General features: G+C 39.6%; 1 protein-coding gene across 1 annotated transcript in view; it reads right to left on the minus strand.

Annotated features, from left to right (window-relative positions):
* The window catches only part of ABHD3 (abhydrolase domain containing 3, phospholipase), a 37,865-nt gene extending 22,994 nt beyond the window's left edge, over positions 1-14,871 (minus strand). Inside the window, exons 1-4 of the mRNA XM_036823796.1 lie at positions 14,579-14,871; positions 13,951-14,114; positions 12,713-12,895; positions 97-142 (exon numbers count right to left, since the gene is read on the minus strand). Coding sequence (XP_036679691.1) covers positions 97-142; positions 12,713-12,895; positions 13,951-14,114; positions 14,579-14,740 — 555 coding nt within the window. The 5' untranslated portion in view covers positions 14,741-14,871. The remainder of the gene's footprint in view (positions 1-96; positions 143-12,712; positions 12,896-13,950; positions 14,115-14,578) is intronic.
* Between the last annotated feature and the right edge of the window lie 1,004 nt (positions 14,872-15,875).

Here is a 15,875-nt window from a genome sequence, read left to right on the forward strand (position 1 = left end):
AAGCTATCTTAAATAAAAAGGAATATGTTTTTGTTATAAAACTGGAAATGATTCTTTTAAAAATTAAGCCGTTGTGATTAATTTAAATTTACTTACCAAGAGATTCTCCCCTGCCACTCCTCTGTTGTTAAAAACCACACATCTAAAAACCAGGAAAGTAATTTTTGTTATTTTTACACATGATTCTTACAATATAATATAAAAATCATCTTATTGGCACCGTTTTAGAGCACTGAAAGGTTCTTAGAAATCTGTTCCAAAGAAATGAGGATGCTTGATAATTTCATTAAATGCACTAAAATACATTTCTAGTTCTCTAAATTCAGCATGTGGGTTCAAACCAGAAAACTGTGTATCAAAGTGATGTTAAAATTTCCTACCAAAAGCAGAATTTTTACAACTACTTCCTATGTATATGTGTAGGCCTCCAATAAGTATTATTAAAACAAGTCTGAATACAAGTCAAACTTAAATGTTTTTGCCTCAAATTAAAAAAATACGTCCTCTACCTATTCTATTTGCAACATTAATAAGCATCTATTCCTATCCTGAGAAACAGCTCTTGTTCCCGCAAGGCTCGGCAAACACAGACACTGGAATTTTACCTGTGGTGAAAACATCACTACAGGTAGAGCTGCAAGGAGCATGGCATCTGGGTTGGAAGTCTGGGCCCCCACTATGCTACTGCTTGGTGTTTCAGCCTGACCTAGGGGAGGAAAGACTAGCTGTGTGTCTATAATCCTGTTTGCCTCTCCTAGGTCAATGTCGTATGTAAGGACTTTAGAGCAGTGCTGGCTCACAGTAAGTACACAACGACAGTTAGCTAATTAGTAGCAGTGGTAGTTGCAGCACAATGATAACCTTTACACAGTCATTCTCCACTGACAAAACTTTCTGTCAACCATAATCCTGGATATGTATTTTTGCCATCCTCAAACAAAATCCTGACTTGTGTCTGCATGGGTTCTCTTTGATTTAGTGAATCTATATTCATGTCAATTAAAATTCATTTTGTTTTGTCTATCTACTTAGCTAATCAATCAAGACCATTTAAGGTTCTAATTTAACCCCTCCCCTTTTTGTATTTAAAGCATTTATTATCTTTATTTTCATGATATATTTAACACAGAAGAAATAAATACAAAAAGCCTATAATTAAGAATATATGTGACAGGGCTTCCATGGTGGCGCAGTGGTTAAGAATCCACCTGCCAATTCAGAGGACACGGGTTCGAGCCCTGGTCCGGGAAGATCCCGTATGCCGTGGAGCAACTAAGCCCGTGAGCCACAACTACTGAAGCCCGCATGCCACAACTACTGAAGCCTGCATGCCACAACTACTGAACCCCGCGCACCTAGAGCCCGTGCTCCACAACAAGAGAAGCCACCACAATGAAAAGCCCTCGCACCACAATGAAGAGTAGCCCCCGCTCACCGCAACTAGAGAAAGCCTGCACACAGCAACAAAGACCCAAAGCAGCCAAAAAAAAAAAAAAAATTTAATTAATTAATTAACTAAATCTATTAAAAAAAAGAAGAAAAATGTTCTAATATCTCAGAAATCTAATTTGAGAAAAGGCTAGAAATATTACATTTTATTGACTAGTCAGAGAAAGATTTTAAATATACTATAAAAACATGCAGAAAAGTTAGGTAGGGTCAGTTAGTCTTTAATCTTTTCTTGCTAAAAAGAATGGCAAGACAGACAGCCACTTGTATTTACTTGCACAAGCACATAAGTAACACAGGAATCGGGGCTAAAGTTAGTTGTGACCTTGAACCTCGAAGCTTCCCATCATTTAGAAAAGAACCACTTTCAAAGTGCAAACACTACATAAGGATAAAAATGGCTTCTGGGGCAAGATACCATCATGTGACTGCTCCTGAGAGAAAGGAACAGAATTAGTGAGGGGAAAGAAAACGTTGATCTGCAAACTCAGGAAAAAGCAGCCTATACATCTGGGATTTTCTTCCAAATTACAGACTGGGATGTTTGTAACTTTCCTTTAGGCAACCTTGAAAAGTGGATCACAGCTCTGCTATCTCTTGCTAGAGGAGAAACTGTACTGACGTCTCCATAGGTCTTTGTTTCTGACAATGTCATCACTGTATATACCTCTAGCCTTGGGAATGAGGCAGAGAAATAAGGGAGGATGAAGCAGAGAGCAGCTATGGAGGGAGGCAGAATGACGGCTGCCGTTTGGTCCCTTTCTCCCACTCCAGTTGGTGACAAGCAATTAGCTGCTTTCGTTTAACCCCTTTTCTGCCCTGACCGTCATCAGGGGACACTTGACACTTCAGTAAAACGAAAAGAGCAGGCTGTGAAACACCTACTATTCCTAAGACATTTGATAAGCCCCTCTTAACTTTATAACAGCTCTCTCCAAATAAGTTTTACAGTTTCTCCCAATTTTAAAGGGTATGTCTAGGAGGGAAATTGTTCTGCAAAATTTATTTTTCCTACATACTTTAACTATTTAAATTTTCCTCTCAAAACAGGGAAAATATAAATAAAGAGAAGAAATACTAAATAAAAATCTGATATTGAGAACTTTCTATGACAACAGAACACGTTAATTAGGAAAGCAGATGATTTTCACTTAATGAAAATGAGGATTTCTCAACAGCCCAGGATTTCTCAACCTTGGGCACTACGGACATTTTGGATCAAATACTTCTTTGTAGTAGGGCTGTTGAGAACCACTTGGCTGAGAACCACTGTTACAGTGAAATGGGACAGATAGCCTTGAGTCTGCTCAAGCCCAGTGATCTACCAGAATAAAGGGATTTTATCATACAACTTTAAATATTTTCCAGTTCTAAGATTCCACAAGTCTTTGAGTCTATGAATAGAAATAATAATCAGCAAAGGATGGAGTGAGAGGAATATTCAGAGATCATTATGCTGATTTCAGATAATAATAACAGATAATATTTATTAGTGTTTACTACGTGCCAGATTATCTTCTAGGCATTTTACATGAATATTAATATTGGAATGACTCATTCATTCAAAAATTTATTAAACAGACTAGTTACTGAATTAAAGATTGAGTTAGTGCTTGTAGGAGGAAAACAAAATAAAAATATAAGGTTCCTGGCCTCAAGAAGAGTATAATCTAATTAGGTTGAAAAGAAATGCATTATACTTTCAGATGAGTGACCACAATAAAAGTGATATCACAAGGTAGTATGTGATTCAACGTCCAGCGAGTGGTATAGATAATAAAGCCTTATGAGGTTAGGATGGGCAAAATTCATTAGGAAAGGATTCATGAAAAAGGCAGATAGATCTTATGCTGAGACTCAGAAAATGGTAAAGATTTCAGCAGAAGGAAAATGTGAGATATAATATGGGCTGAAGGGAGCAATGTGAGCAAAGATATAAGGTAGGAATGTATAAAAGTTTCTGAGGGATGAGAAAATAGATCATTTTAGCTGAAACATGACTACATAGTAGGATAACGATAGAAAATAAAGATGGAAAAATAGGTTAGCATCAAAATAGGCACAGGGTTCAGAATGCCAGGTTAAGAAAAGACGACAAGGAAGTTCTGCTTCCAGAAATGTCATGGTAGCTCCTACTGGGCCAACCCTTCCATAGAATAAAAAATAAGTGCTTGATAAATTATAAAGGTGATGGAGAACAACCAAAGCAGGCAGAAACTAAACAGGAGTTGACACTTGGAAGAAAAAAAATGCCATTGGGTGAGTTTCTTTTCACAGCTTTTTGGCTGAGGGGAGGCACCAGCTGGTATTAGTAATGGATAAAGGTCAAATAGAAATGTTCAATCTCATGGGCTTGAAAACCAGAAAACAGAGTTTGATGCAACTACAAAAGTTAGAGAAAGGGGGAAATCTCAGAAAAGAGAGATACAGAGGCAGAGTCCTAAGTTCCGGATTTAAAAAATGGTCACAAAATCTGGCTGAGCATTCTGTGATGTAGACTCTAAGCAGTCCAATTAAGGATAAAAAACTGAACAGAGATTTCAGCTGCTGTCTACTACAGAGGGGACAGAGTTTGAATTTGAGTTTACCCAAATTATCTGCCTGATAAACAAAAATCAGTCATTAGAAAATATATAGAAACTCTTTTTAAAAAATATAACAGAATTCAGAGTCTCTACAATGGATCATTCAAACTGTCCAGAACAAAATCTAAAATTACTAGACCGTGAAGAAACAGAAAAACATGACCCATACTCAAGAGATAAGATAATCAATGTAACTGATCCTGAGACAGTCCAGGTGTTAGAATTAATAGGTGAGGATTTAAAGCAGCTATTATAACTATACTCAAGGACACAGAAGAAAATAAGCTTGTAATGAATTTTTTTTTAAAAAAAGGAAATAGCAGCAGAGGAATAAAACCTATCAAAAATGGAAAATCTAGATTAAAAAAATACAATATCTGAAATAAAAAGTTCACTGGATTTGCAAACTGCAGCTCTAATCTCAAGATGAGAGAGAAAAAAAGATTGAAAAAAATGAGTAGAACTTCATTGATTTTGGGTACATTATCAAAAGATCTAACATACATGTAATTTTGGTCCCAGAAAGAGAGGAGAGAATAGGGCAGAAAAAATATGTGAAGAAATAATGGCCAAAATTTTTGCAAATTTGATAAAAAGACACAACTAATCGACTCAAAAAGAGAGAGAAAAGTGAAAGGGGAATGAGGGAATCAAAAATCAGAAAACAAATACTAAAATGATAAACTTTATATCTACCATATCAATAATGACATTAAATGTGATTGAACTAAAAACTCTAATTAAAAGGCAGAAATTTTCAGACTGGATAAAACCTTCAGGACCCAACTATATGCTGTCTACAAGCAATACACTTTAAATATAAACACAGATATTTTGAAAGATAACATATAAAAAAAGATATATCACATAAACGGTAAGCATAAGAAGGCTGGAGTGGCTACAGTAACATCAGATTGATATCACAACCAGAGATAAAGAAGGACATTTCATAATGACATAAGAGTTCATTCATAGGAAGATTAACAATCATAAATGTATATGTGAGTAATAACAGAGTTTCCAAATACACAAAGCAAAAATGGACAGAATTAAATGGAATCAGAGAAAATCCACAATCATAGTTGATTTTAACATCTTTCCATCAAAGAGACAAAAAAATTAATAAAGGTATAAAGTGTATCAATAACACTATCAACTGTCTTAACCTAACTTACATTTATATAACACTACATCCAACAGCATAATACACATTCTTTTTAAAAAATGATAATACCTGAACATTTCCAACCTCACTAAGGTCATAAAAGGATTATGACAGATAAACATAATTCATGTACCTTCTTCTAGAATATGAAGCATCAGAAATCAAACACGTAGTTAACAAGAATATATTACTGACTGTATTAATACCCAACTGCTGATTATCACATGGTAATGGAGAACACTGAAACTTACATTCATAATTCAAGAACCTCATTCTCTTGTTTCAACTCTTTCCCTATAAAATCTATTCCCTGAGTAGGAAACATGACTTATTTGCCTGTCCTGTCTTGAATTTCCCTCATAAAACTGATATTACAGGTCTACATTATCCTGATAGGCAACAATCTTGGGATTTGAGGAGCTACTTGTTCCCAAGTTAGGAGCCTGAGACATCCAAGGGTGTAAAAAAGTAGTAAAGGAGAGTTTTCAAAAATAACCAATTTTTCAAATAGCCTAACAGAAATCATACATTTTTCTGCAGCAAGGCTGTACAGGTGAACCTTAACCCTGTCACACACTGTCTAATTTTGGTGAAATTACTAACACTGTAGTTCTGTTTTTGGTTGGTAGAATGGGGATAATAATACATATCTTGGAATTGAGTACATATTAAATAAGATAACCTATGTATAGCACCTAGTATGGGGCCTATCATGCGGCAGGCACTCAACTAAGCTAAATTTAATTATAGTAAACAAAAATGGCAATTCTAATTATTTTTTGCTGATCATAAGCTCTAAGTGGCCCTACGAATTTAAAACAAAAAAAGACCAACAAGTTAATATTTAATTAAATGCAATTTATTAGGCATAATATTTCAAAACCAGTGGCCACAAGGGGAAAAAGAGTCAAAGTTATCTTTGATGTGAGGAAGCTAAAAACCTTATTATACAATTAACATCAAGAGTTCTCTTTCAGCAATCTCTTAAAATATTTTACTGGAATCTTTTTTTTCCTATTAGCTCTCTCATTTTCCCTAACATTTACTCAGTTGCTTTCTGACGTTCTCATATTTTATCTTACTCATTTGAATTCTAGCTAGGTCTCTTTGGTATTTCTGTACATTCTGTTAACTTAAGACCCAGTTGAACTAACCTACAGAAAACCCTATTTAAGAACAAAAGTGTTCTACACTAATTATATGAACTAATAGGAATTATTCCAGTGTCACAGATCACTGCTGGCAACTTTATTTCCCAAAACTGAGTCAGAGACATGTATGTGTTCCAGGATGCAGATTCCAGCGGCCGCTCCATCTTAGCAAGGCATTACCTTCCTTCTCCCTGTTCCACCTGCTGCCTGGCCAGTCACACTGCCATCTCTGGGCCCTCCTGGGATGGTTTCTCACCTGGTAATAGGGCTGAGACAGTAAGTACCTCATTTTCATCTGACCAGACTAAAAGAGCAAGGCTCTTTTCTAAGCCAGACAATGGCCTGACTCACTCCTTTAACTTTCATAGCTTAATACTTTAAAAAATGTTCATCATGCGCCAAGGTTCTTCATATACATTACATGCAATCCTTATAACCCTATGAAGTATAGGTATCTGTACAGATGAGACAATTGAGGCACAGGGTGACTAAATAATTCATCCCTGGATACACAGGTAGTGTGTGACAGAGTTGGGATCTGAATGCAGGCAGATCTGACTCAGTGATCCACTTAACTAGCTCACTACACTGCCCTGTGCTGTCTAAACTAGTGACACTAAAGTCTCTTTTTCCAAAGAGGATGGGTGCTCTGAACATAGGGTACCCTTTGAGTGCATGCCAGCTCTGATAAAAAGAGCTTTGTGCCTGAAAGTTTGTTAATTAAGGTATCATTTTATAGTGGAACATCCAGCAGCTCTAATCCCTAGAGAATAGGATCACTTGTCGGTATCCACCATAACTTTTCCCAGAAATGCCATTAAATAAGCTAAGTTCTTTATTCAGTGCTTTCTAACATTTAGCATTATTTCATCTACCCAGTCTCATGAATAATCAGTTAACTGACTCATTCTCAAAACTTTAAAAATCAAATTATTTTAACAACAAATGATAAAAATACTTTGAGATAAAAACATTCTGGTGTTAATTTTAAATGACATCTTATCTAAGATACTGCTTTTAGATTGGAGAGTAGTCACAACTTGTCTTTTTGTTTCACTGCCTGATTTTCCTTAGTTCAACCTCCCCTTCCTTCCTCCCTCAGGAAGAGTCTTTGGATGACCCTCCAATGTACTCCTAATGCTTCAGGAAATGCTAAACGTCACCTAAAGCTTAGTCTCCGCTGGTGCTACTTCCTCTAAATAAAAAATGTGCAGGTCCAAACTCCAAACTGGAAAGGGATGGAACATTTAAAAGTAGTCAAATTTTAACCTCTTTAAAATCATCTCCCACATCAAATCTCTCAGAAAGATAAATTATGGACAATGGCATCCTTGCTACCAGTAGTGGGCTCTGCAGTGAAGGATAGGAGATCTTGATCCTATCAAACCACAGAAGAAAATCAGTGCTTTCTGTAAGTATTTTTTCTAAATGTGGCAAGAAGGAAATTTCTTGAAACATAAGCCTACAATCTTGACAAATTCCTCAGTTGATCCCTTTGCCCTCTTCTGCTGTTTCTCTCCTTTCTCTGTCAAAACTTAACAAATGTGTGACCCAGGAATTCCCTGGAGGTCCAGTGGTAAGGACTCTCTCTGCGTTTCCACTTTAGGAGGCCCGGGTTCCAACCCTGGTCAGGGAACTAAGATCCCGCAAGCCGTGGAGCCAAAAACAAAAAACAAAAAAACCCCAAAACAAACAAACAAACAAAAAATGTGTGACCCACTCCTGCTCTTGTCTCCTGAGGTCATCTTTGCCACAGCAGTTGGGCTTCCTTCCTCCTGCTCTAATGAATCTTCTCAAATTGTGCTTTATCCACCCTCATTCTCCTTGCCCTTTCAGCTGCATCTGACCCTGCTGACCTATTTCTTCTCTCTATAAAATGTCTCGCTTGCTTCTGATAGTCCAGAATCCTGGCACTTGCAACACTCTGACCAGTCAGTGCTAGAGACTGTCAGTTATCTCCCAATATCCACCCTCCCCTTTTTTCCTCAGTAACAGAATCCCCCAATTTCAATTAGGTACATGGCTGCACAAAATAAAGATTTTACTTCCAAACCTCCCTTCCAGCTAAGGAAGAGCAGGCCCACGTGACAAAAGCAAAACTGGTATGCATACTTGCTGGAAAGCATCTTTAAAGGGAGATGCTGCATTCTCTAGTCTCCCTTTTTTCTCTTTCTTGGGTGTTGGAATGCAGATGTGATAGCTGGAGCTGAAGCAGCCATGGGTTATGAAGCAACATGATAAAAGAAACTTAGTTTTCTGACACTATAGAGTCCCAATCTACCTTCTTGGATTTTCACGTGAGAGAGAAATAAACTTGTATTTTGTTTAAGTCACTGTTATTTTGAGTTTTCTGTCACTTGTTGCCAATCCTGGTCCTCTCTAATGCATTTCTTCCCTACTACTGAATTCTCTTTGTCACTTCCACTAGACTGTGCAAATGCTCTTTGGGAATATAAGTTCTGATACTGTACTTTACTATACCAAAATACTTAATGACTGACCTAGATTTCAATGAGCTTATTAGTACATAATTCTGGATGGGTCACTCTTTTTTAATATTAGTTGGGGGTGGAATAAAATAGTAGATGAAGGCTCTCAGTAAAAGAGGTCAGAGTAAAAGATGATTAAGATGCTCTCAGAGTTACTGTTTTTCTCCCTGACTTTAGTTGAAATGCTGTAACTTAATTCAGAGAATGGGTAAGAGATTTAAGAAAATAGGATATTATCCTGGTATACAAAATAATATCTATTCAGCTATATTACTGAATAGAATTTTTTAAAAAGAAATCTTGAAGAAATGGATGAGATTTCTAACTACTTTATCAATCATATGGGTGTAACTTATTAGAGGGAATGACTTTTTCTCCAGTCCTCTGGTTTCTATGAGGGCTTCTCTCTAAATGCACTCCTGGCCTCCTGGCCTTTCTTACTTCACTTGCCCTCCAGGAGATGAAGGACTTGCCTGATTGATACAATTTTGAAGAATGACTGGGTCGTCTGGCTCAGCAAGTTCTCTTCTCCTCTCAGGGGCAAGTTTATTCAGGGAGTACATAATGTACTCTGCCAATGAAGGCGGCCCAAGTATTTCCCATTCAACTCCATTTCCTTTTGACTTCTTAACCTTTACTCACAATTACCTTAAACGAACCTTAGCTTAGTTTCCTTTCATTATTAATTTTGAATTAGTGGACCTTAACAGAAAAGTTTTGTTAGTTTTCAGGTACAGGAAAAAAAATTTACTTATAACAGTAACAACAGTAAACCCTTATGTTTCATTTGTCCATATGCCAGGAGTTAGGTTTTCTCTGAAGTCTAAACCATATCTCACCAGTAAAGCATCAATGGTTCCCTGGTGAACTGACAGAGTCCATGACCCTCCCTACATACTCAAACTGCACATAAGATAGTAACTGGGGCCTGAAGGCAAGTGCACCCTCACGCTATTGGGGTGCTTGTACTGCCTATGCAGCTCCACTGTATAAGAGACATTATCATAATATCAAAGCAAGGAAACTAGATGTTTCCCAAGAGGTAGGTTTGCTCATACTTGCTCTTTAAACTATAAAAAAATGTTCTACCTTGCTCAGGGAACAGAAGGTCTAGGAAGGAAGACAAAACATTTCTAAAGACCCATTTTGTTCAAGGCATGAAACCAAACACTTTACACATTCTAATTCGTTTAAACTCTGTAGTAAGTGAGAAGCTACATTGGGGAAGTTAACAATTAGTTGCCTAGGGTCACTCAGTAAGTGGCAGTTCCAACATTTGAACCCAGACCTGGCTCTAAAGCCCATGCACATTCCCCCATATTACACAGCCTTCCCCAAGCTCTGTTACCTACTGGATCCCATGCAAGGCTATCAGTGACTTAGATCTGTTTTGCAACCTAAGGACTCAACACAGCCTTGTGCCAAAGTTCCAGATCCATTTTTTTCATCAGTGGTCTTTGAAACTACCTAGCTGTCTGCGGTAGATTGTAAACACATTTAATAGCCCTTCCTATCAAGAGGAGGAGTCTAAATTCCTACCCTCTGACTCAAGGGTGCCCACATGACCTGACTACAACATGGCAGAAGCAACATTGTGAGAGTTCTCAGCTTGGGCCTGAAGAAGCCTGGCAGCTGTCACTTTTGCACTCTTGGAACACTGTGCCGCCCAGTGAACTTGGGGTGAGCCTGACGGTGGATGAGAGACCACATGGAGCTGAGATGAGTCATCCCTGCTGATGGCTCCCAAGGCCAGAGTTGTCCAGGCTGCTGACCACAAATGCACGAGTGATCCCGGCCAAGACCAGAAGAACCACCTGGCTGAGCTCAGCCCAAATTGCTGGCCCACAGATTGCGAGCAGAAATGTTGTTTTTAGCCACTAAGTTTGGGGAGAGTTTGTTATACAACAAAAGCTAACCCTCTCCGACCTAGATTCAGAGATTCCTTGCAGTTAGAAACAAATGAGGATAGGTCCAAAGGCCACTGAAAAGTTTACTGGTCATTGCTTACTCATGCATTCTGTTACCTTCAAGCCCAGTGTGATTCAGCGTTAGAGTTCTGTAAACCCAAATAAGCTGGGTCTTCAAGCAGCTGACAGTGATCTGGTCCAGCCTTACCCTCTCATAGGCTCCTTATGGTAAGGACAATTCCCACAACTCTTTGTATCTCCTCACAGTACCCAGCGTAGAGCCTTCCTTCTATCATACATTCTCAATAAAATTTCTGAATCAGTAGAAGAGATTTTAACCCTTAGGGAAGCTAGAACCTTCCTACATCTTTGAAGCACAGTGTAACAGTAGCCATGGTAATAAAATTTGGCAACTTTTACAAGTAATGGAAAAAAGCCATGCATACTGGTAACTCTAGAGCTTATGAGATTCAGTCCTTGAGTTTCAACTACATTGTGTTTTGTTTGTTTGTTGGTTTTTGTTTTTTTTATTTATTGAAGTATAATTGATTTACAATGTTGTGCTAATTTCTGCTGTACAGGCAAGTGACTCAGTTATACACATATATACATTCTTTTTTTTAAATATTCTTTTCCATTATGGTTTATCCCGGGAGATTGGATATAGTTCCCTGTGTTCTACAGTAGGACCTTGTTGTTTATCCATTCTAAATGTAATAGCTTGCATCTACTAACCCCAAACTCCCAGTCCATCCCTCTCCCTCCTCCCCTCCCCTGTCGACTACATTGTTTTTAAAAGCACTTTCTAAGTCTTGGGAGACAGTTCAGGCAAAGTATAGAATCAGCAATTTAAATATGCACAAAAGGCTTTATAATCTGTATTTTCTGAGCATGACTAAGTTTGGGCAAAAAATTGGAATCAAGCCTCATATCTAACTGAATGGTGCTTAAACATTGTATCCAATGATATCCAATGATAAATTCCTGCTATTGCTTATACTGCAAATTTAATTGGAACCATAATTCTGGAACACCATATCAAAGCTTTCAAGAGACTGTCACCTCATGAACAAAATAGACTTTATCTGTAAAAGATCAGAGTTAACTTGTTAAAATTGAATTAGCTATTATGGCATTTTCTTCTTTATATCAAAATGTTTTTATTAATATAAAGTCAATATCAGTTTTTCACACAAGTGTTTTGAGTTTAAGAAAAGATACAGCTTGACTTTAAATGCAACTCAGAGTGTTCCACTACAATAATTACCATTGGCTAAAAAAGACTGAGGCTCAAAAAAGCAGTACCTTTCACAATGAATCTGCTTTAAAATTTTAGAACGGAACCAGAAACTTAAAGTTGCTAAGTTGCTTGCAAAAATTAAATAGTATCTGGTGACTGAGTTGAATAATGATTATTTAAAAATGCTGTGCCATCATTAACTGGACCCTAGCCATGTGCACCTGCAAACTCAGGTGGACAGAAAAGGCACAGATCACCTTTGGAAAAATAAGGATGACCTACAAGCTGATTCTAAATATTTTTTACACTTGGGATCTGAGCCGATGAGGCAAGATTAGTGGATCCAGCGCCCAAATGTGTAGTATGACATGAGGGACATTGTGCAGTCTCTCAGGGGTTTGTAATTGCTATTCTCCTAGCAATCCCTTCACTGTGGCCTACTGCTTCTTAGCCCTGGGTCCTATGTCAATTCCTAAGTGATTCTAATTTCATGCATTCATTCAACCAAAATCTGCTGAGTGCCTAAGTGCTATTTCCTGTGCAATGATTCAGTTATGCATTTTCCTGAAAAAAGAGGGAAAGGAGGAAGCAGGGAAAAATAATAATTTAGGGGATTGCATAATCCATGCAAGAAATAACAAGTATTTCGGAAACAAACATGCAGACATATTTAAGCTTCATTTAGAATGAATTAAGTGAAAAACAGAAGAAATCTTTCACTGGTACCTGTATCCCAATTCTTCACTCAGGTGAATCATATGAAGGATATACGATTCCTTGCTTGTTCCAGTGAGGCCAGGCAACAATAAGATAGTAGGTCTGGTGCTGGCATCCATATAACACTTACTGTTATCATCATCAAACCAGTCCAGTGAAATCTGTCCTCCATCTGCAGTTTTAATAAGTTCACTGAAAGAAATAACACAAAAGACATACTCTTTTAGTGTTTCAAGTCATGTCTTAATATTAGTTCCTAATTCTCTCTCTCTCTCTCTCTGTATATATATATATGCCATTATTTGGTCCTCTCAAAATAACTTTTTTCCAGCATCCACTAACACACACGTCACTTTCTTTCATCACATGAATGTCATGAAATTAGTATCATAAAGCATTTCCAGCAAGATCAGTAAAAGATAGTATGTAAAAATGGGCTTCAAACTACTTCAAATATTTATCTTAATCATTTCCTCATTACTCTGAAATACCCAGCATTTAACCCCTATTTGACTGAGGTCACCCAAATAATTCAACAGGGAATCTTGAATAAGTAAACTGCTGATCTGATCACCGCTCTAGCCGTTTGACTCAATAATGCAGTCTCCTCACAGAGCATATTACAAAATTTGCTTCTTAAACATTTCGAAGTACTTCTCACATAGTATCTACGAACTTGAAGAATTTTCCCAAACGAATAGTCAAGTTCCAGGCAACAAAAGAAACTCCAGAAGGACTAGATGACTCAGTAAAATTAATAATAGGCACCAGTTAAATCTCCTGGTTACTGATATATTCTGGACCATATCTTTAACACCTCAAGGACTTTATCCACAAGAACCCATTTGCTTATCAATACAAAGTCCTTTCACTGGGGTCCATCATAGAAAATCCACATTAATTGGCATCCTTCTCACCCCCACCGCCAGCTCAATGCATATCATCAAAGGATCTAGGTCCTCAGGGACAGAGGCATGACAAATTGGAAAAAGAGTAACCCCCAAACACTTCTCTCATCTTAGAAAATAAACCATTTACATCAGAGCACCTCCCCCCAACAGTGGTGAAAGGTAACACCTGAATATTTTCCTGCAGCTGCGTGTGTATGTGGCAGACGTGCCTTCCACCTTCATTCCCCCTTGCTTTTCTATATACTTAACTAAACCGGAGGTTGTATTAACCAAAAACTGGGAGTATGCAAAACACTGTGATTTTGAAGAAATGACTGAAAATGGAACTTTACTTACTTCCTATACTTCACCGGAGGCTTGGAAGTGATGAAAGGTCTCAGCAGTGTCTGTCCTCGACTCTCCCAGCACCAGACCGTCGGGTAGTACGTTTCTGTCACCACAGGACAGTGGTCCTGAAGGAAGCGGCTGAAACTCTCACCCCCTGTCACTAACTGGGGCTTCTGTGGGGAAAGCCAGTATCAGTGAAGTGTCCAGAACAAAGTTTCTGCCAACTGTAAACCAGAAACAAGCGCAAACTCGTCCCTAGCGCGAGATCCGTCTGATTACATATCCTTCTGGAAGCCTGATGCAAATAATTCAAACGCAACGAACTTAACAGTGGTTTATTAAACCCTTCTAGGGAATGGAGAGAGTTGACACACGGGAGTCATCCTCAGAAGTGCTAGAGCATCCCGGAGCTGCTTTACCAGGTTAGCGAATGGTGACAGGGCAGTGCCGCCCGCGCCGAGGTCAGCAGGGTCCCGCGCGCTCAGAGGGCGTCCATCAGATGCCGGGGAAAGGGCCCCCCGGACGGCCCCAGACACTCGCCCCAGACAGCGGCACCTCCGGCTTCGCCTGCTGCTGTCACTCCCGGCAGAGCTGCCCGCGGCCCTGCGCCCGGCGCCCGCGCCATCCCCCGGCTCACCTTGGCAATGCTGCTCATGTAGTAGCAGGCGTAAGCGAAGCTGAAGCCCAGGATCAGGGATAAGCCTACTCCCGAACCGAATAAACCGATCCGGACTTGATGCTCCAGGTAGAGCGAGAGCTCCCGGGAGAGCATCCGCAGGTCCATAGCTAAGCGCTGCATGGCCCGGGGACCGCGGCGCGCGGGTGCTGAGGCTGGAGGCCAGCTAGCGGGCAAGCAGCGAAAGCGGGCGCGGCGGCGCCGCCGCGGACCCTTGACCAGAGCGTCTCCTGCCGGGCTGAGCCGGGCTTCCGCCAACGGGCGCGGCCCAGTGGCCCCGGGAGGCGTAGCCCGGCACGCTGTGCTCCGCCGGCTCCGCCCCGGCTTCCCCCGGTCCGCCCCCCACCGCCTGCCACTCAGGAACCTTCTTGCGGCGCGTTTCCAAGCTTGGCCCCCGCGACGGCGGATGGCGTTCTCTCGGCCGGGTCGCAGTCAGCCTAAGTGAACCCCCAGAGTGGGGAGAGAGCGGGTGCCATTTCGGAGAAGGAAATGGGTCTGGCAGCGCGCGTTCAGGCCCCGGGGCGGGCACCTGCCCCAGTGACCTTGAACGATTCCGCAAGGGTCTTGGTTAATCCTTCCGGTAAACTAGCAGGTTTAGGGTGCCCGGGAAGTGTACGCTGGAGTTGTAAGATTTGGGGAGTTAATGTCAAAGATATGTTAGGTGAATGCACTATGTAGTGAAAAAAAATCCTACATCCCCCAGGAAGTTGTGTTGCCCCCAAGACTATCAAAAGAGAAAAAATAGTCTATAAACATTCAGTAGTGAAGGCATTCATAATTGACTTTAAATCTCTCTGAATCCTTTAAGTAGCTAAGTGTGCCTTAAATGAGAAGTGGTTCCAAAAAATAAATGAGGAGATCAAGAATAGGAACTGGGATTCAACATTTTTAAAAGCCTATCTGTGGTTCATTAATGCTCTGAATTTATAGACATATGGAAATTCAGTTACCTAATGTACAGACAAGAAACCGTTTATGAAGTAGGTCCTCCTAGGCTTATTTATGGCAACATGACTAAAGTCAGGAGATACAGACATCTAAAAGGATTAGAAGATTTAACAACCCGTTATTATGAGCTCCTCTCACCAAAAGTTACCAGGAGTAGCAAGGCTCAGATAGCAAAAGGAAAAAAGGCAAGGGCTGTATAGACTATGACAAATTTCACAGGATATAAATTAGTGATAGGGAAATGGAATGGGCAATTTATTTTATTTGGCTATGATTTGGTCATTGCAACTTGATGGTTGCCAGTACCCAG

Source organism: Balaenoptera musculus, chromosome 14 (genome assembly GCF_009873245.2).
Source record: "Balaenoptera musculus isolate JJ_BM4_2016_0621 chromosome 14, mBalMus1.pri.v3, whole genome shotgun sequence".
Lineage (NCBI taxonomy): Eukaryota > Metazoa > Chordata > Mammalia > Artiodactyla > Balaenopteridae > Balaenoptera > Balaenoptera musculus.